The sequence below is a fragment of the Oncorhynchus kisutch genome, linkage group LG15 (genome assembly GCF_002021735.2).
Source record: "Oncorhynchus kisutch isolate 150728-3 linkage group LG15, Okis_V2, whole genome shotgun sequence".
Lineage (NCBI taxonomy): Eukaryota > Metazoa > Chordata > Actinopteri > Salmoniformes > Salmonidae > Oncorhynchus > Oncorhynchus kisutch.
This window is the reverse complement of record NC_034188.2, coordinates 13725491-13746842: the sequence shown is the minus strand read 5'-3', so window position 1 is coordinate 13746842 and position 21352 is coordinate 13725491. Positions and strand designations below refer to the sequence as shown.

Below are 21352 nucleotides of genomic sequence, written 5' to 3'. Positions count from 1 at the left end.
AATCATTGTCAAGATGGTGTAGTACAGGGCCGGTAAATCTTACCATATGACACGTGCCAAACTCATTCCACGGAGGGTCAAGTGTCTGCAGGTTTTCTCTCCAACCTTGTACTTGATTGATGGATTAAGGTCACTAATTAGTAAGGAACTCCCCACACCTGGTTGTCTAGGTCTTAATTGAAAGGATAAACCAAGGGGCCTCCCGAGGGGCGCAGTGGTCTAAGGCACTGCATCGCAGTGCTTGAGGCGTCACTACACACCCGGGTTCGATCCCAGGCTATGTCACAACTGGCTGTGACCGGGAGTCCCATAGGGTGGCACACAATTGGCCCTGTGTCTTCCGGGTTAGGGGAGGGTTTGGTCAGGGGGGGGGTCTCTGCAGGCGACTCTGCAGGCGAATGTTTTCTCCGACACATTGGTGCGGCTGGCTTCCGGATTAAGCGGGCGGGAGTTAAGATGCACGGTTTGGCGGGTCATGTGTTTCGGAGGACAGGTGACTCGACCTTCGCCTCTCCCGAGCCTGTAGGAGAGTTGCAGCGACGAGACAAGATCGTAATGGGATCGCAATGGGATCGCAATGGGATCGCAATGGGATCGCAATGGGATCGTAATGGGATCGTAATGGGATCGTAATGGGATCGCAATGGGATCGTAATGGGATCGCAATGGGATCGCAATGGGATCGCAATGGGATCGTAATGGGATCGCAATGGGATCGCAATGGGATCGCAATGGGATCGCAATGGGATCGTAATGGGATCGTATTGGGATCGCAATGGGATCGTAATGGGATCGTAATGGGATCGTAATGGGATCGCAATGGGATCGCAATGGGATCGCAATGGGATCGCAATGGGATCGTATTGGGATCGCAATGGGATCGCAATGGGATCGCAATGGGATCGCAATGGGATCGCAATGGGATCGTAATGGGATCGCAATGGGATCGCAATGGGATCGCAATGGGATCGCAATGGGATCGCAATGGGATCGTAATGGGATCGTAATGGGATCGCAATGGGATCGCAATGGGATCGCAATGGGATCGTAATGGGATCGTAATGGGATCGTAATGGGATCGCAATGGGATCGCAATGGGATCGCAATGGGATCGCAATGGGATCGTAATGGGATCGTAATGGGATCGTAATGGGATATCAGGAAACAAAAGAAGAAGAAAAAGAAAGGAAAAGCATAAATGTGCAGACACTCAGCCCTCCGTGAGTTTGACACCCCTGTCCTGCGAAGTCTGGAGCTGCTGCTTTTCTCTTTACCTGATCACCTGGTGTCCCAGGTCTAAATCAGCCCCTGGTTAGAGGGGAATCACCCACCTGGTGTCCCAGGTCTAAATCAGCCCCTGGTTAGAGGGGAATCACCCACCTGGTGTCCCAGGTCTAAATCAGCCCCTGGTTAGAGGGGAATCACCCACCTGGTGTCCCAGGTCTAAATCAGCCCCTGGTTAGAGGGGAATCACCCACCTGGTGTCCCAGGTCTAAATCAGCCCCTGGTTAGAGGGGAATCACCCACCTGGTGTCCCAGGTCTAAATCAGCCCCTGGTTAGAGGGGAATCACCCACCTGGTGTCCCAGGTCTAAATCAGCCCCTGGTTAGAGGGGAATCACCCACCTGGTGTCCCAGGTCTAAATCAGCCCCTGGTTAGAGGGGAATCACCCACCTGGTGTCCCAGGTCTAAATCAGCCCCTGGTTAGAGGGGAATCACCCACCTGGTGTCCCAGGTCTAAATCAGCCCCTGGTTAGAGGGGAATCACCCACCTGGTGTCCCAGGTCTAAATCAGCCCCTGGTTAGAGGGGAATCACCCACCTGGTGTCCCAGGTCTAAATCAGCCCCTGGTTAGAGGGGAATCACCCACCTGGTGTCCCAGGTCTAAATCAGCCCCTGGTTAGAGGGGAATCACCCACCTGGTATCCCAGGTCTAAATCAGCCCCTGGTTAGAGGGGAATCACCCACCTGGTGTCCCAGGTCTAAATCAGCCCCTGGTTAGAGTGGAATCACCCACCTGGTGTCCCAGGTCTAAATCAGCCCCTGGTTAGAGGGGAATCACCCACCTGGTGTCCCAGGTCTAAATCAGCCCCTGGTTAGAGGGGAATCACCCACCTGGTGTCCCAGGTCTAAATCAGCCCCTGGTTAGAGGGGAATCACCCACCTGGTGTCCCAGGTCTAAATCAGCCCCTGGTTAGAGGGGAATCACCCACCTGGTGTCCCAGGTCTAAATCAGCCCCTGGTTAGAGGGGAATCACCCACCTGGTGTCCCAGGTCTAAATCAGCCCCTGGTTAGAGGGGAACAATGAAATAAAGCAGTGGAACAGGCTTTGAGTTCCACATTAGAATTTGAGGGTGAAGTGCGGTGTAGGCTGATAGTTAGGTGGTTTGTATTGCCCATGACAAAGATATTTTCACATGCTTACATTTTTCAGTGTTTTTGTGATAAATATTAGAAAGTGAAATTTAAGTTCATTTTCTTGTGTACATGAATATATTTTGAATTGTGAGACAGCTAGTTTGTTTATTTCTGTAGTTCTGATACTGTAAGATCTGCCATGACAGCCTGTTGTTGTTATATAGTGATCATTGTAACTTCACAATAACATTTTAAAGGTGTAAGGGGTTATTTAAAGGTGTAATCAAATCACAGATGGTCGCATTTCTGTGTGAAATGCCTCTTTTCACAACAATGTGTCCAACTGATTCTGAAAAGTATGATTGTGCAGTATGTGGTTTGCCCTGAAGGAGGCGGTATCACACAATATTACACTATAATGATCGGGCTCTATTCATGGCGTTACTATCTGCAATGTTTGACAACATTTGGCAACTGAATGTTGCCCTGGTGTTGAAGAAGACATTAATTGTAGCTGAGAAAGTCCACCCTCAGTCTCCTTGTCTTATCTATGTGGGATGCATATTTTCACCGTATCTTTCTGGATAGTCGTGTCAATATTATCTAAGTGGAAATAATTCCTCTGAATTGTTGTCATGCCACGCAGTTCATGATCAGAGCTACCTACTGAACACACAAAACCTTGATGACTGAACACAGTGTACAAAAATATCCACAAAAAAAGTCACTTTTAATGATAACAAGATACATTTCTGTTGATTTTGATTTCAGAGTTTCATAGTACTGTTTGTATACACATTATCAGACATGTGAAGTAAAACCATACCAGACTACATTCTGCAAGGTCATTCTGGGGGTGTAGAGGAAGTGATGTGCTGTAGGGAACACTGAGAAACAAGAAGTAGGAAGCCCTGTCAGTCTATTTCTCCTGGAACACAAAATGGAGAAGATAGTGACAGAGTATGGAACATATGGTCAGTTACAGTCGTTTACATTCTTAATAGAATTACACACCTGGTGCCCAAAGATAAGTCAATAAACTGCAATAGGTTGTCCTCTCATCTGAATAGAAACAGAGGGTCAGGATAGCATGACTGGCCAACAGACACCTCAGAACTACAAGAAGTGGTGGAAGAAGGAACAGGGAGGACGTGGAGGAGAGAAATCTAGAAATTGTGTCTCCTCAGGAACCGTTGAGTGTAGTTCTCATCCTCCTTTTCTCCTTCATCTCTCTCTCTCCCCGTGCGGCCGGACAGCTCTTGGCTGTAGCACAGAGGAATTCTCTGGTGGCCTTGGTAAATATACAATTTAGAATAACAGCGGACTGAGCCCCAAAGTGTGGACTTGCTGGGGATGCGTCCCAATGGCACCCTATTCCCTATATGGTGCACTACTTTTGACCAGTGCTCATAGCACTACTATTGACCAGGGCCCATAGTAGGGAATAGGGTGCCATTTTAGCATAGGACTCTGGAAAGGAAGAGAGAGAGGGGGCAAGAACAGAACGCGTTCATACCACCTCCTCTACCACCTCCTCCTCCTCTACCACCTCCTCCTCCTCTACCTCCTCCTCTACCACCTCCTCCTCCTCTACCACCTCCTCTACCACCTCCTCCTCCTCTACCACCTCCTCTACCACCTCCTCCTCCTCTACCACCTCCTCCTCCTCTACCACCTCCTCCTCCTCTGCCTCCCCTGGTCTGACCTGGGGATTATACAGGAAGACACTGTTGATTGTCTGCTTCCAGTTACTTGATTGCATACAACGCTTCGATGGCAGAAAGCACAATATTTGTGTTATCTCCCTGGGGTAATGCCTAAGCCTTTAGCTCAGTGGGCTTTCATAGTCTTGTGGTGTCACGTTAGTGTACAGACTGTCTTCAGTTAGAGTGGTGAGTCTGGAGATGGCTTCAGCTGTACAGCAATCAGTGGTATCATCAGAACCACACCTGTCAATCAATCAATCAATCAATCAATCATACTAATCAATCATACTAATCAATCAATCACACAAATCAATCATACTAATCAATCAATCAATCAATCACACTAGTGATGCTTGCTGAGATGCAGTTACTGGGGTGCTACTGTCTGTAGGACTGTCTGTAGCGTGTCTGTAGCATGTCTGTAGCATTGCCTGTAGCGTGTCTGTAGGACTGCCTGTAGGACTGCCTGTAGGACTGTCTGTAGCACTGTCTGTAGCGTGTCTGTAGGACTGTCTGTAGCACTGTCTGTAGCATGTCTGTAGCATGCCTGTAGCACTGTCTGTAGGACTGTCTGTAGATTGTCTGTAGGACTACCTGTAGCATGTCTGTAGGACTGTCCGTAGCCTGTCTATAGGACTGTCTGTAGCCTGTCTGCAGGACTGTCTGTAGCCTGTCTGTAGGACTGTCTGTAGCCTGTCTGTAGGACTGTCTGTAGCGTGTCTGTAGGACTGTCTCTAGCACTGTCTGTAGCGTGTCTGTAGGACTGTCTGTAGCATGTCTGCAGGACTGTCTCTAGCACTGTCTGTAGGACTGTCTGTAGCATGTATGTAGCATGTCTGTGGCACTGTCTGTAGCGTGTCTGTAGGACTGTCTGTAGCGTGTCTGTAGGACTGCCTGTAGCATGCCTGTAGCATGTCTGTAGCATGGCTGTAGCACTGTCTGTAGCATGTCTGTAGAATGTCTGTAGCACTGTCTGTAGCATGTCTGTAGGACTGTCTGTAGTGTGTCTGTAGGACTGTCTGTAGCGTGTCTGTAGGACTGTCTGTAGCATGTCTGTAGAACTCTCTGTAGCGTGTCTGTTCTGTGTCTTTAGGACTGTCTGTTGTGTGTCTGTAGGACTGTTTGTTGCGTGTCTGTAGGACTGTCTGTAAGGTGTCTATAGCGTGTCGGTAGGGCTGTGTGTAGCGTGTCGGTAGGACTGTCTGTAGCATGTCTGTGGGACTGTCTGTAGCGTGTCTGTGGGACTGTCTGTAGCGTGTCTGTAGGACCGTCTACTGCGTTCCTATAGGACTGTCTGTAGCGTGTCTGTAGGACTGTCTGCGAGTCTGTTCCCACAACAACAGAAATGTTTGTACCTAAGAGTCCAATATAAGTTTCAATAATCTTTAAACCGAATCAATTGAAAATCACCTTTGAATTGTTCTAGTGCTACTTACTGTACGACATTGTCACCCCAGTCGAGTGAACTCTAGTAAACCTCAGCCTCTCAGAGAGGAGTCACTACAGATGGAACCAGCATGTTGAGGCACCTGGATGCATTAGCACATTAGCTGAGATCAGAGGAGGGTTTTCTGAGAGAACTAAACCTACGCTATGTCTGCAACCTTATTGGCCCATATGGCCCTGGTCAAAAGCAGTGCACTCTGTAGGGAATAGGGTGCTATTTGAGACACAGTATGCATATGCTGCTACAGACAGACACTGTGACCTGGGTGCCCTAATAGTAGGAATCCTAACGATGGAAGCTGGCCATCGGAGAATGTACCAGTTTGTTTACTTTGCCATGGTAACCCAACCTCATGCACAACAAGCCATATGTGCCAGAACTGGGCTTCAAAACCTGTACAGTTTGTATTTAATCATCAAGTATCTAGTATTATAATACTAACAACACATTCCCACTTTGAAACAACAATGCTGAATGTTGCATATCTACAGATGGGTGGTGATGGAGTCTGGTGTGGTATACAACAGAACACACCATGTACTATAATCTTATATGGTGACTATATTTATACATGTTCATACTGTATAAATATAGATATGTATATTTCTATGTACATTTGGATATTTAAACATTGCATAAAGAATAAAATAAATAATACAAATATAATCAGATGTTACAGTGAGTATGATTTGAGAAACGCTATATTAGAGCCCAAGAAGTCCTAACACTTCAAATAAAATCAGGATAATAAGACTAAACAGAAACAACATCGTGGACTACAATCTGGAGTAACTGAACGAGCTACACCAAGTTACCCTGCAGATGTACCATTTAGGACTTCTGGAATGACTGGAGAGGAGAGGGGGAGAGAGGGATAGAGGACGGAGAGAGGGATAGAGGACGGAGAGAGGGATAGAGGACGGAGAGAGGGATAGAGGACGGAGAGAGGGATAGAGGACAGAGAGAGGGATAGAGGACGGAGAGAGGGATAGAGGACGGAGAGAGCGAGAGAAAGAGAGAGTGAGTCTGTGTATGTGTGTAGATGTGTGTGTTCTTGCATGTACAGTATCTGTCTATGTGTATGTCTGTGTGTGTGTATGCGTGTGTGTGTGTGTGTGTGTGTGTGTGGGAGGGGGGGGCTATGATGGTGACACGGTCAGGGAGGGCTCTGGATAGTTAGGGTTCAATGTCTCTTCACCTCCGGATGTCTGTGGCCTCAGAGCCTTCCTGCTCCGCCGCCACCCCAGCCTCGGGGCTCTGTCGACGGGGACCCTGGCTGCGGCTGCGGGGGTGGGCGTTGAAGCCGCCTTTACTGGGCTTGTCCTTGTCCCCCTGTCGGGGGGGTCTGGGGTGGTCTGGCTCGGAGTGGGGGGACCTGTGGCGGCGGTGGTCGGGGGAGGCGGGGGCGGGGGCCTGACCAGGAGGGGGGGTGAGGGAAGAGCAGACACTCAGGCTGTCACAGAGAGCCCCCCAGTTCTGCTCACACTGCAGCCGGACACTCCTAGACAAGGCCTCCTTCACCTCCTCCCCACAGCTCAGTAGGATGTTGACCAGCTCCACATACGGCCTGTGGGTAGGAGAGAGACAGAGAGAGAGAGAGAGAGAGAGAGAGAGAGATCGTGGGATTATTATACTATTATATGAATATAGGGCTGCACATCCACAGCTTGGTATGGGTGGTTTACATTCTAGGTAAGTCAAAATGGGAAGAGGCAGAGAGAAGAGTAGAAAGAGGTAGAGAAAGGCAGAGAGAGTGATGGAGAGGGAGGAAGAGACAGACAAAGGGTCAGAGAGAAAGAGAGACATAGTACTTCTCACCCTTTAGGGAAGAGAAGAAGGGATGATACGGAGAGAGGGAGAGAGAAAAACACACTGATGAATGCCTACATCCTCACCCTTTAGGGAAGAGGTCCTGGAAGTGGATCATCTCCACCATGACAGCAACGTTCTGCTTGGCTGCAGAACACAGGTTGTGTCTGAGGTAACACTCTCTCTGCAGCTGGAACACCATCTCTTTAATGGCCAAGCACTTCCTGCTGATGCAGCTGAACTTGTGTCTCAAGCCATGGGCCATGCACTTCAGAGCATCCTTGATGAACGACTTACCCTAAACACACACAGTAGATATAGAACACTCAACCCTGACCCTAAACACACACAGTAGATATAGAACACTCAACCCTGACCCTAAACACACACAGTAGATATAGAACACTCAACCCTGACCCTTACCCTAAACACACAGACATGTAGAACACTAAATCCTAACCCTAACAGAACTATAGAACACTTAACCCAAACAGAACTATAGAACACTCAACCCTAACCCTAACAGAACTACACAACACTCAATCCTAACCCTAACAGAACTATAGAACACTCAACCCTAACCCTAACAGAACTACACAACACTCAATCCTAACCCTAACAGAACTATAGAACACTCAATCCTAAACCTAACAGAACTACACAACACTCAATCCTAACCCTAACAGAACTATAGAACACTCAACGCTAACCCTAACAGAACTATAGAACACTCAACCCTAACCCTAACAGATATATAGAACACTCAACCCTAACCCTTACAGACATATAGAACACCTAACCTTTACAGAACTATACAACACTCAAACCTAACCCTAGTATACATATAGAACACTCAAACCTAACCATAACAGAACTATAGAACACTCAAACCTAACCATAACAGAACTATAGAACACTCAAACCTAACCATAACAGAACTATAGAACACTCAAACCTAACCATTACAGAACTATAGAACACTCAAACCTAACCATAACAGAACTATAGAACACTCAACCCTAACCATAACAGACATATAGAACACTCAACCCTAACCCTAACAGACATATAGAACACTCAACCCTAACACTAACGGAAATATAGAACACTCAACCCTAACCCTAACAGAACTATAGAACACTCAATCCTAACCCCAACAGACATATAGAACACTCAATCCTAACCCTAACAGAACTATAGAAAACTCAAACCTGACCCTAACAGAAATATAGAACACTCAACCATTGTACTTAACATGTATTTTACCAGTTAGATTGACTGAGAAGACATTCTCTTTTACAGCAACGACCTTGGGAATAGATGCAAGGGAGAGGAGAGTGGTTGAATTGACCAATTGGAAGCTGGGGATTATTGGATTGGTTGATTGTGCTGTACCAATAAAAACCTGCTAACCCCTGAACATACAGTGCATTCGAAAAGTATTCAGACCCCTTGACTTTTTCCACATTTTGTTACGTTACAGACCTATTCTAAAATTGATTACAAAAAAAAAATCCTCATCAATATACACACAATACCTTATAATGACAAAAAAACTGTTTTTTAAAAATATTTTTGCAAATGTATTAAAAATAAAAAACTGAAATATTACATTTACATACCTTACCAGTCAAAGTTTGGACACATCTACTCATTCAAGGGTTTTTCTTTATTTATTACTATTTTCTACATTGTAGAATAATAGTGAAGACATCCACACTATGAAATAACACACATGGAATCACATAATAACCAAAAAAGTGTTAAACAAATCTAAATATATTTGATATTCTTCAAAGTAGCCACCCTTTGCCTTGATGACAGCTTTGCAGACTCTTGGGATGTGTGCTTAGGGTTGTTGTCCTGTTGGAAGGTGAACCTTCGCCCCAGTCTGAGGCCTGATTGGTAGAGTGCTGTAGATATGGTTGTCCTTCTGGAAGGTTCTCTCATCTCCACAGAGGAGTTCTGGAGCTCTGTCATAGTGACCATTGGGTTCATGGTCGGCACCCTGACCAAGGCCCTTCTCCCCCAATTGCTCAGTTTGGCCGGGCTAGCAGCTCTAGGAAGAGTCTTGGTGGTTCCAAACTTCCTCCATTTAAGAATGATGGAGACCACTCTGTGCTTGGGGACCTTCAATGCTGCAGATATTTTTTCGTACCCTTCCTCAGATCTGTGTCTCAACTCAATCCTGTCTCTCAGCACTATGGACAATTCCTTCGACCTCGTGGCTTGGTTTTTGCTCTGACATGCACTGTCAACTGTGGGCACTTATATAGAAAGGAGTGTGCCTTTCCAAACCATGTCCAATCAATTGCATTTTTTTTTCACCTTTATTTAACCAGGTAGGCTAGTTGAGAACAAGTTCTCATTTTCAACTGTGACCTTACCACAGGTGTTCTCCAATCAAGTTGTTGAAACATCTCAAGGATGATCTATGGAAACAGGATGCACCTGAGCTCAATTTCGAATCGCATAGCAAAGGGTCTGAATACTTATGTAAATAAGAGGTTTTATACATTTGCTGAAATTTCTAAAAACCTGTTTTGACTTTGTCACTATAGTGTATGGTGTGTAGATTGATGAGGATTTTTTATTTATTTAATCTATTTTAGAATAAAGCTGTAACGTAAGAAAATGTGGTAAAAGTGAAGGGGTTTGAATACTTTCTGAATGCACTCTAGATGTTCTAGTTGTAGGATGGTTAGAACTCCTTCTGATGGCCCAGTGAGAGGCCGGGACAGAGCCTGTTCTACCCGTCTGAAAGGGGATCTGGCTCGGCATGGTGCCAGCTGGCTACCCCTGGCCCTGGAGCCCTCTGACCTGACACACAGAGACCTGACCTCCGTGGGAGAGGGAAGGGAATTGGGGCACACAAACACATACGAACGCGCATGTTGGCAAACACACTCAATAAATCCATGTGTGCACTAACATACACGCATGTACACACATACACATGTAGACTTAAACAAACACACACACACACACGCAGAGTGCCTTACCTGGGAGTCGAACTTTCCGGCGTTGTGTAGGAAGGTCAGACAGATCTCCTGCAGGCCTCTGATCTCACAGGAGTTGTTCTCAAAACACTCAAACACACCGCAGCCCACATCTCCTGCACTCACCAGACAGTGCTGGATCTCAGCTGGAGCGAGAGAGAGATGGAGAGAGAGTTGTCACTGACACTTACAGTCTACTATCAAGCATCAACCTCTATCCCCATTACATGTAATGATACAGGCCATGGTCTTAAGCATGGTCTCAGAGCTGTTATTTCCTTGTTGCCCCTAAACTGTTATTTCCTTGTGGTCTCAGAGCTGTTATTTCCTTGTGGTCTCAGAGCTGTTATTTCCTTGTTGCCCCTAAACTGTTCTTTCCTTGTTGTCTCAGAGCTGTTATTTCCTTGTGGTCTCAGAGCTATTATTTCCTTGCTGTCTCAGAGCTATTATTTCCTTGCTGTCTCAGAGCTATTATTTCCTTGCTGTCTCAGAGCTATTATTTCCTTGTTGCCCCTAAACTGTTATTTCCTTGCTGTCTCAGAGCTGTTATTTCCTTGCTGTCTCAGAGCTGTTATTTCCTTGCTGTCTCAGAGCTATTATTTCCTTGCTGTCTCAGAGCTATTATTTCCTTGCTGTCTCAGAGCTATTATTTCCTTGCTGTCTCAGAGCTATTATTTCCTTGCTGTCTCAGAGCTATTATTTCTTGTTGTCTCAGAGCTGTTATTTCCTTGTTGCCCCTAAACTGTTATTTCCTTGCTGTCTCAGAGCTATTATTTCCTTGCTGTCTCAGAGCTGTTATTTCCTTGCTGTCTCAGAGCAATTATTTCCTTGCTGTCTCAGAGCTATTATTTCCTTGCTGTCTCAGAGCTATTATTTCCTTGCTGTCTCAGAGCTATTATTTCCTTTCTGTCTCAGAGCTATTATTTCCTTGCTGTCTCAGAGCTATTATTTCCTTGCTGTCTCAGAGCTATTATTTCCTTGCTGTCTCAGAGCTATTATTTCCTTGCTGTCTCAGAGCTATTATTTCCTTGCTGTCTCAGAGCTATTATTTCCTTGCTGTCTCAGAGCTGTTATTTCCTTGCTGTCTCAGAGCTATTATTTCCTTGCTGTCTCAGAGCTATTATTTCCTTGCTGTCTCAGAGCTATTATTTCCTTGTTGTCTCAGAGCTGTTATTTCCTTGTTGCCCCTAAACTGTTATTTCCTTGCTGTCTCAGAGCTATTATTTCCTTGCTGTCTCAGAGCTGTTATTTCCTTGCTGTCTCAGAGCAATTATTTCCTTGCTGTCTCAGAGCTATTATTTCCTTGCTGTCTCAGAGCTATTATTTCCTTGCTGTCTCAGAGCTATTATTTCCTTGCTGTCCCAGAGCTATTATTTCCTTGCTGTCTCAGAGCTATTATTTCCTTGCTGTCTCAGAGCTATTATTTCCTTGCTGTCTCAGAGCTATTATTTCCTTTCTGTCTCAGAGCTATTATTTCCTTGCTGTCTCAGAGCTATTATTTCCTTGCTGTCTCAGAGCTATTATTTCCTTGCTGTCTCAGAGCTATTATTTCCTTGCTGTCTCAGAGCTATTATTTCCTTGCTGTCTCAGAGCTGTTATTTCCTTGCTGTCTCAGAGCTATTATTTCCTTGCTGTCTCAGAGCTATTATTTCCTTGCTGTCTCAGAGCTATTATTTCCTTGTTGTCTCAGAGCTGTTATTTCCTTGTTGCCCCTAAACTGTTATTTCCTTGCTGTCTCAGAGCTATTATTTCCTTGCTGTCTCAGAGCTATTATTTCCTTGCTGTCTCAGAGCTATTATTTCCTTGCTGTCCCAGAGCTATTATTTCCTTGCTGTCTCAGAGCTATTATTTCCTTGCTGTCTCAGAGCTATTATTTCCTTGCTGTCTCAGAGCTATTATTTCCTTGCTGTCTCAGAGCTATTATTTCCTTGCTGTCTCAGAGCTATTATTTCCTATTATTTCCTTGCTGTCTCAGAGCTATTATTTCCTTGCTGTCTCAGAGCTGTTATTTATTTGTTGTCTGAAAGCTGTTATTTCCTTGTAATCTTCTTTTCAACTTTCTAACCTATGTTTCTGTTAGTAGAGTAAGAGTTCTAGGCCCCTTTCCTCAATACCCTCCCCCCCCCCTCCTTTGTCCATGCATAACAAACAAAATATGGATTTCATGTTTTCATAATTTCCCATCAGGTGACTCTCTGGCCAATCAGTAACATGAATCATTCCGTTAGGGAGAGGAAAATAAGGAACTGTACTTAGGTCTGGACATCCAGGCTGAGATTTGAATTCCCATGGCAGAGAGACTGGCTCCTATGTGGACCCTGGTCCAAAGTAGTGTACCATATAGGAAACAGGGTGTCATTTGGGATGCTCCCTCTTTCTACTGTCAGTGTAGTAGATACATACTAAACCAGCCTCCAGGCTTCAGCGTCAGAGATAAGAAAACAACATCTCTCCTCTTCTCTCCACAGAGAGAGACAGACCAGAGGGGTGTGCAGATGAATGCAGGGTGACAGAGAGATTATTACTGTGTCATTCTGCGTCAAAATACATCTGCATTGCCTGGCGTGAGGATAGGAGGGGATGCTGCACTGCAGATACCGATACAGCGTTGGGTATTACAGGAGAACATACCAACGCAGAAGTCATTACTATTGTGCCTTTAGTCAACCCGTGTCAGTTTTCCTGGTATTAAACAAGCATGTAGATGAGTGACTGTGTATTAGTTTGTATATAATTAGTCTTTCCTGTCTGTGCTGCCAGGTACACATATTTGACACCCTTCAACTTTTCACAGGATCTTTCTAAGTGTCTAACTGGCCGGGCTGCTGTGGAGAGATGGACTAGACTGGTGACTGGACTGGAGCGGGCAGGTGATTGGACTGAAGTAGACAGGTGACTGGACTGAAGTAGACAGGTGACTGGACTAGACTGGTGACTGGACTGGAGCGGACAGGTGATTGGACTGAAGTAGACAGGTGACTGGACTGAAGTAGACAGGTGACTGGACTAGACTGGTGACTGGACTGGAGCGGGCAGGTGATTGGACTGAAGTAGACAGGTGATTGGACTGAAGTAGACAGGTGATTGGACTGAAGTAGACAGGTGACTGGACTGAAGTAGACAGGTGACTGGACTGAAGTAGACAGGTGACTGGACTGAAGTAGACAGGGGACTGGACTGAAGTAGACAGGTGACTGGACTGAAGTAGACAGGTGATTGGACTGAAGTAGACAGTTGACTGGACTGAAGTAGACAGGTGACTGGACTGAAGTAGACAGGTGACTGGACTGAAGTAGACAGGTGACTGGACTGAAGTAGACAGGTGATTGGACTGAAGTAGACAGGTGACTGGTGACTGGACTGGAGCGGACAGGTGTAGGACTGATGTAGACAGGTGACTGGACTGGAGCGGACAGGTGATTGGACTAAAGTAGACAGGTGATTGGACTGAAGTAGACAGGTGATTGAACTGAAGTAGACAGGTGATTGGACTGAAGTAGACAGGGGACTGGACTGAAGTAGACAGGTGACTGGACTGAAGTAGACAGGTGATTGGACTGAAGTAGACAGGTGATTGGACTGAAGTAGACAGGTGACTGGACTAGACTGGTGATTGGACTGAAGTAGACAGGTGACTGGTGACTGGACTGGAGCGGACAGGTGATTGGACTGAAGTAGACAGGTGACTGGACTGAAGTAGACAGGTGATTGGACTGAAGTAGACAGGTGATTGAACTGAGGTAGACAGGTGATTGGACTGAAGTAGACAGGTGACTGGACTGGAGCGGACAGGTGATTGGACTGAAGTAGACAGGTGACTGGACTGAAGTAGACAGGTGACTGGACTGGAGCGGACAGGTGATTGAACTGAAGTAGACAGGTAATTGAACTGGTGACTGGACTAGACTGGTGACTGAACAGGTGACTGACCTGGACTAGACAGTGTTCCTGTCCCTATACTGCACTATAGAAGATAGAGTGGGACACATACGTCGTTTCATAATGCAGCCCAATGTGACATGACTCTGGTAAGACCAGTGGTTGATGTTTAAAACCGGAGTATCCAAATATACAGCGGAGAAGATGTGTACCAGTCCAGTCCAGGGCTGTAGTAGGTTGGCAGTTGGCATCAACCTTGGGCCTCTCGCTGTCCATGTAACTCAGTTGGTAGACTGAAGGTGACTGGACTGAAGTAGACAGGTGATTGGACTGAAGTAGACAGGTGATTGGACTGAAGTAGACAGGTGACTGGACTAGACTGGTGATTGGACTGAAGTAGACAGGTGACTGGTGACTGGACTGGAGCGGACAGGTGATTGGACTGAAGTAGACAGGTGACTGGACTGAAGTAGACAGGTGATTGGACTGAAGTAGACAGGTGATTGAACTGAGGTAGACAGGTGATTGGACTGAAGTAGACAAGTGACTGGACTGAAGTAGACAGGTGACTGGACTGAAGTAGACAGGTGACTGGACTGAAGTAGACAGGTGACTGGACTGGAGCGGACAGGTGATTGGACTGAAGTAGACAGGTGACTGGACTGAAGTAGACAGGTGACTGGACTGGAGCGGACAGGTGATTGAACTGAAGTAGACAGGTAATTGAACTGGTGACTGGACTAGACTGGTGACTGAACAGGTGACTGACCTGGACTAGACAGTGTTCCTGTCCCTATACTGCACTATAGAAGATAGAGTGGGACACATACGTCGTTTCATAATGCAGCCCAATGTGACATGACTCTGGTAAGACCAGTGGTTGATGTTTAAAACCGGAGTATCCAAATATACAGCGGAGAAGATGTGTACCAGTCCAGTCCAGGGCTGTAGTAGGTTGGCAGTTGGCATCACCCTTGGGCCTCTCGCTGTCCATGTAACTCAGTTGGTAGAGTATGATGACACTTGCAACGCCAGGGCTGTAGTAGGTTGGCAGTTGGCATCACCCTTGGGCCTCTCGCTGTCCATGTAACTCAGTTGGTAGAGCATGACACTTGCAACGCCAGGGCTGTGGGCTCAATTCCCACGGGGGATCAGTATGACAAATGTATGTACTCACTCCAGTAAGTGGCTCTGGATAAGAGCATCTGCTAAATGACTAAAATGTAGATGTTATACAATCTTATACAACGCCTGGCCAGTGGCAGCCAAGGAGGACAGGAATAAAACAAATGATAGTGGACCGAAATGAAATGACCAGGAGAGAGAGGGAGAAGTCTGCCTGTTAACCCCAAATGGTAGGATATTTAGAGAGGCCTTCCCTTTGGCTCCAGTCTAAGGCGCAGCGGTCTAAGGCACTGCAACTCAGTGCTAGAGGCGTCACTACAGACCCTGGTTCGATTCCAGGCCGTGATTGGAAGTCCCATAGGGCGGTGCACAATTGGACCAGTGTCGTCCGGGTTAGGGTTTGGCAGGGGTAGGCTGTCATTGTAAACAAGAATTTGTTCTTAACTGACTTGCCTAGTTAAATAATGTATAGTGTACATGGCACACGGTGTACATGGCACACGGTGTACATGGCACACGGTGTTAGGCTACACATGGGCCTATTATAAGTGTTTATTTTGGACTACATGGGTTCAAACAAAAATGTATTTAGAAAACTTCTGTAATCAGTCTTGAAGACCCACAGAGAGAGTGAGTCCCCATCATCTCCCTCTCCTCTCCTCCAGTCACTGCCACTGAGGCATTCGGTACACATGGGATAGAACCAATACTGCTATGGTATTCCATATAGGCCAATCTTGAAAGGGTTAGCATGTTTTAGACATCATAGGATATATGAGTCTTGGACATACAGTATGTGTCTTAGTTGGAGATATGCATTAATATACCTAGAGCAAATCCTGGAAGTGTCATATTTGATAGCCTAGGCAGATTAATCTCACGAGCCCTCCGGTCAGAGTAAATAAAGAATTAAAGCAACAAATCTACTTGAGAAATGATGCTTGTCAACAAGGACTGCTCTGTTGGGGGGAGGTGTGTGTGTGTGTGTGCGTGTGTGTGCGTGTGTGAGAGAGAGAGAGAGAGAGAGAGAGAGAGAGAGAGAGAGAGAGAGAGAGAGAGAGAGAGAGAGAGAGAGAGAGAGAGAGAGAGAGAGAGAGAGGAGAGGAGAGAGAGAGAGAGAGAGAGAGAGAGAGAGAGAGAGAGAGAGAGAGAGAGAGAGAGAGAGAGAGAGAGAGAGAGAGAGAGAGAGAGAGAGAGAGAGAGAGAGAGAGAGAGAGAGAGAGAGAGAGAGAGAGAGAGAGAGAGAGAAAGCGTATGTAGTCACTGGGTTTAACTTTGGTGCGCTGCAGGAAAATGAGCTGCTCTCGGCAGCGAGTGCTTGTGTTGGCGTTTACACGGGAATGTGCCTGGCTCGTCCGAGCTGGCCGCAACGTGCATTGAATTACACAGTGGTGTGGGACTCTGACTGACTGAGGGACTCTACTGTGCAGAGCTGCATCAGGGCTGTCCCTGCAACTACAAGGATTAGAAACCCTTACATTCTCGTGATTTTTATATTGAATAAGAGATAAAAGTATTTATTTCATAACATTGGTTATTTTGCATAGACCGTAGGCCTTTCCTAAGGGACTAGGATTCCTGTTATGAATGCGGAACATCAACCCTGCATGAGGCGATTGCATCATTCCCTATCAGCATGCTTTGTAGGAGCCTAACAATCAACAGTTAACGCCTGGAGTCCACTGTAAGGGCTCAGACACCAAAAGCGTTTGCTGGACAAGAGTACTTAACATCTTTGAACGTAATTTGCGAAACGATTTTACATGTAGACTCGTGTGAAAAATCTCGCCAGTCAGACGTTTGTAGCGGGTGTCCCTAAAACACAGCGCGCTGAATGATCGGCAGTTGAACGCTAGATCCAGATTAGGTGCGATGTGTGCGAGCCTTAAAGCGGTTACCGTTAATTTCACAGTATTTTACAGGCAGCTAGGTGGCGAGTAAAATGCTGTATCTCATATTACATTACTGTAATACTATTGACTGCATTATACTTAAGCAATAAGGCCCGATGGGATGTGGTATATGGTCAATATACCACAGCTAAGGGCTGTTCTTAGGCACAACACAAAGTGGTCATATACCACAAACCCCTGAAGTGCCTTATTGCTATTATAAACTGGTTACCAACGTCATTAGAGCAGTAAAAGTACATGTTTTGTAATACCCTTGGTATAGTCTGATATACCACGACTGTCAGCCTATCAGCATTCAGGGTATGCTACTTTAATCCGAATGAATGACTAAATTAATTAATTAATGGATGAATGAAATTCATTGAGGGGATTTGTTTGTATTTCACAGTATATACTGTAATTACAAGGGATTTGTGCAAGCAGGTTGGCCACTTGATAAAATGTCTAAACACTATATTCATGAATATTTGGGGTTTTATATCAATTGCACTTCTGTAAGCCTTAACAAAGGCTTTCAAACTGGCAACAACTACGGGGCAAAACAGACCAAACGGACTTGGCGAAATGCTCAACCATTTCATTTAAGACGTACTGCCACTCTAATATGGCCCCTATACATTTTAAATTGATTTGCCACTATAACCCAATAGGAGTTAAATTGGTACAGCATTCTCACTCACAGGTGCAACAAATATAGCATGTTACAAGGCACGCCTCAAAGTATGTTAATAAGCCAGACACAACAATACCATTCCCCCACTAGTGGTCAAATGTGTTTGATGCTCCAGAGATACAGTAAGGCACTGTATTATATGGGGTGAAATTACAGTATCATTCAAACATACAGCACATTTTCACATAATGCACCATCATTTACATTATTCTGCAATTAAACATTTCAGATGTGTATTTTATTTTACTGTTTAGAATACCTCAAATGACCTTATAAATGACAGTTTTCCATTAGTGTAGCCTAGGCTCTATTGTAGCCACATGATAGTCACTCAACTGTGGTAGCTTGCTCATAGGCTAAGTCATTTTGCCAAGTTTGTTTCATTTAAATGCAAAACGCATACTGGTTGCCGATGGATCGGCTGGATGTTGGCTAACTTTCAACCAAGCACATTGTAACGAGCATACGCGGAAGAAAAAAAACAACTCAAACGCGCACACGCACAAACACCTAGAGGCGCTGCCATATACGTTATCTATCATGACCTACCTTGTGCCTGTCTATTAATAGTTTACTAACATATTGCATTTCTGTCACCCTGTATTTACAATATATCCCCTTTCTGGATCATCTGAAAAGGTAATCTCATCCATGATAAAGCCAGTATTTCGGTCAAGAAACAGATGAATGCAGAGGGAGAGAGAGATAAATAACGTGTTCCTCGCTCCAAAACACACCGCGCTGAGGGCACGTGCACACAAGCATGCGGTCCCACTCGCGCAAATGTATCCCACTGATCTGTATTCTGATAACATCATTTCAACATCGACCCACTTCCCATACCAAATCCGTCGGGCATTCTCTCTCTCTCTCTCTCTCTCTCTCTCTCTCTCTGCGCGTGCGTGCTCTTTCTTACCTGTGTTCTGCAGAGACATCCGTCCTTTCTGGCTTGCCGGTTTCTCTGATGGGTTGTCATGAACATCGATATTATCCAATCCCACCACTTGCTCCAAAAGTGACAAAACCAGCAGGACTATTGCAAATTTAAACAACATTTCTGCCTCTATCTGTGAAGACCAGTATGTACCTGTGCTAAAGTCTGCCTTCCCTCTGCTCTGAGACAATGATGCAGTGTTGTATCGAAAACGCACCGGTCCAACCAGCCAGTCTGCTCTCTGTCTGTCCGTGGTAACTCAGTAGCACTCACGGCTGTAGACTGTATTCAGGCGGGCAGCGCAGAGAGTGAGACAGAAAGAGAGAGTGAGCACTGGGACAGCAGGGATGCTGCCTATATTTCCCAGAGCCCGGGCGGGTCGTCAATTTAGATGGAGTCAAGCAGGTGTTGTCAGCCAAGCTCAGCGACCAATCAGAGACGCAGACATCCACGTCCAAGGTTGAGATGGGAGTGTCCAGTGAAAGTCCCGTCTTGCCATAAAAGCTCCTCTTGTTAAAAAAAGAAGAAAAAAGCGTGTATGAGTAGGTGGTTATTTACTAGTGTTTGGCTAAGAAACCTGTCTCTTGTTGTTGCTTGCATCTGAGGAAAGAAAACATTTTTAAACAGACTTGTCAGAATCATGTTGGCATGCCAACAGCTATTAGCCTACAATGTAATAACATATAATGATATTAACAGGACACATCTGTTGTGGTTCGATTTATGTAATACTTTGAATAACATATTGGTGGATATAAGGTAAAACATTATTGGCAAGTATATTTTCCTACAACGTATGAGGAAACAGTGTATTGAGTGGTATTATATTGTTCCCATTGAAAGCCTTACTCTATTTTGGCTATAATATATTTGCTACTTTATTACATGTTTCTATTTATGAATTTGTTGTTAATTGCAGTTCCACCATCCACTATGCCGATATGATGCACGTTTCCTAATGGATCAGTCAAGTATTAACTCATGCAAGTGCCCACTGTCTGTGCTTCCTCTCCAAGAGAACCTGTAGCTTAGTAAGAGTCAGGCTGAAGGATTCTGAACAGATTGTCATTGTCCATGCATACAGTACAGGGCATACTCTTCTTGCCCGACTTTCACTGAATTCACTCCTTTTAAATACAGTCAATCAGTAGACTCCTGGTCACTGCAGGTGTTGGTGTTGTCCTGGAGACATGCATGAACTGGAGAGGTATGATGGGATTCTTATCAAACACACACTGAGAGACCCATATCTGAGACTGTCTGGTATGGTGCACCATCATGCCAGGGCCAAGACAATAAGGGAAGTGAAGAGAGGAGGAAATGAGGAGGAGGAGAAGAAGAGGGGACAAGAGCAGGAGAAGAGAGAGGTGATGAGAAGAAAGGAGAGGAGAACAGAAGAGGATATAAGACAAGGAACGGGAGGAGACGATAAGAGGAATGGGAGGAGAGGATAAGAGGAATGGGAGGTGGGGATAAGAGGAACGGGAGGTGAGGATAAGAGGAACGGGAGGAGAGGATAAGAGGAACGGGAGGAGAGGATAAGAGGAACGGGAGGAGAGGATAAGAGAACAGGAGGAGAGGATAAGAGGAACGGGAGGAGAGGATAAGAGGAATGGGAGGAGAGGATAAGAGGAATGGGAGGAGAGGATAAGAGGACGGGAGGAGAGGATAAGAGGAACGGGAGGAGAGGATAAGAGGAATGGGAGGAGAGGATAAGAGGAACAGGAGGAGAGGATAAGAGGAACGGGAGGAGAGGATAAGAGGAACGGGAGGAGAGGATAAGAGGAACGGGAGGAGAGGATAAGAGGAACGGGAGGAGAGGATAAGAGAACAGGAGGAGAGGATAAGAGGAACGGGAGGAGAGGATAAGAGGAACGGGAGGAGAGGATAAGAGGAACAGGAGGAGAGGATAAGAGGAACGGGAGGAGAGGATAAGAGGAACGGGAGGAGAGGATAAGAGGAATGGGAGGAGAGGATAAGAGGAATGGGAGGAGAGGATAAGAGAACAGGAGGAGAGTAGGTGTGTGTGGATGTGTTTAAGACCAGAAGTCCCCAAAAGGATGGTTAACAAACAAAAATTTGACCAACTGGGGGCATTTTGCTAGTTCCCACAAGGAAAAGGGTTATTTCTAGGTTATAATTAGTGTTAGGGTTAGAATTCGGGTTAGTAGTTTATGGTTAGGGTTACGAGTTAGGGTTAGGGAAAATATGATTTGAATGGGAATCAATTGTGTTAGAGCTAGGGGCTTTTTGACAGTACCCCTTTTGATTTGAACAAAACCTACCATACATATTTGCCCAGTGTAGAAGTGCTCAGAACGTGACTTTTTGGACCTGAATGACAAAACATTCAAGAGATAAAGGTGTTCAAAGTTGACCCATTTTGCATACCCCACCATACTAACCAGCTAACCGATCGCTGCAGCTGTACATAGTAAATCGGTAAATAGCCCACCCATTTTTACCTACCTCATCCCCATTTTGCACACCAATATCTTTACCTGTACA

The 21352-nt window shown here is 45.6% G+C and overlaps 1 protein-coding gene across 1 annotated transcript; it reads right to left on the bottom strand.

Moving 5' to 3' along the window:
- Nucleotides 1–3070: 3070 nt before the first annotated feature.
- LOC109879191 (stanniocalcin-2-like) lies at nucleotides 3071–19193 on the bottom strand. Its single transcript, XM_020471380.2, has 4 exons — nucleotides 18827–19193; nucleotides 10324–10466; nucleotides 7408–7619; nucleotides 3071–7079 (listed from the first exon to the last, which is right to left on the bottom strand). Exons 1-4 carry the CDS (start codon nucleotides 18963–18965, stop codon nucleotides 6707–6709), a joined length of 867 nt encoding a protein of 288 aa, XP_020326969.2. The 5' UTR covers nucleotides 18966–19193; the 3' UTR covers nucleotides 3071–6706.
- Nucleotides 19194–21352: the final 2159 nt, after the last annotated feature.

Excerpts from the sequence above, each read along its gene's own strand:
- LOC109879191 (XM_020471380.2), bottom strand. The coding sequence starts at position 18,965 with ATGTTGTTTAAATTTGCAATAGTCCTGCTGGTTTTGTCACTTTTGGAG. Across the intron at positions 10,467-18,826 it reads GATGTCTCTGCAGAACACAG|CTGAGATCCAGCACTGTCTG; the intron begins GTAAGAAAGAGC and ends CTCTCGCTCCAG. Across the intron at positions 7,080-7,407 it reads CAGGACCTCTTCCCTAAAGG|GCCGTATGTGGAGCTGGTCA; the intron begins GTGAGGATGTAG and ends TCCTACCCACAG.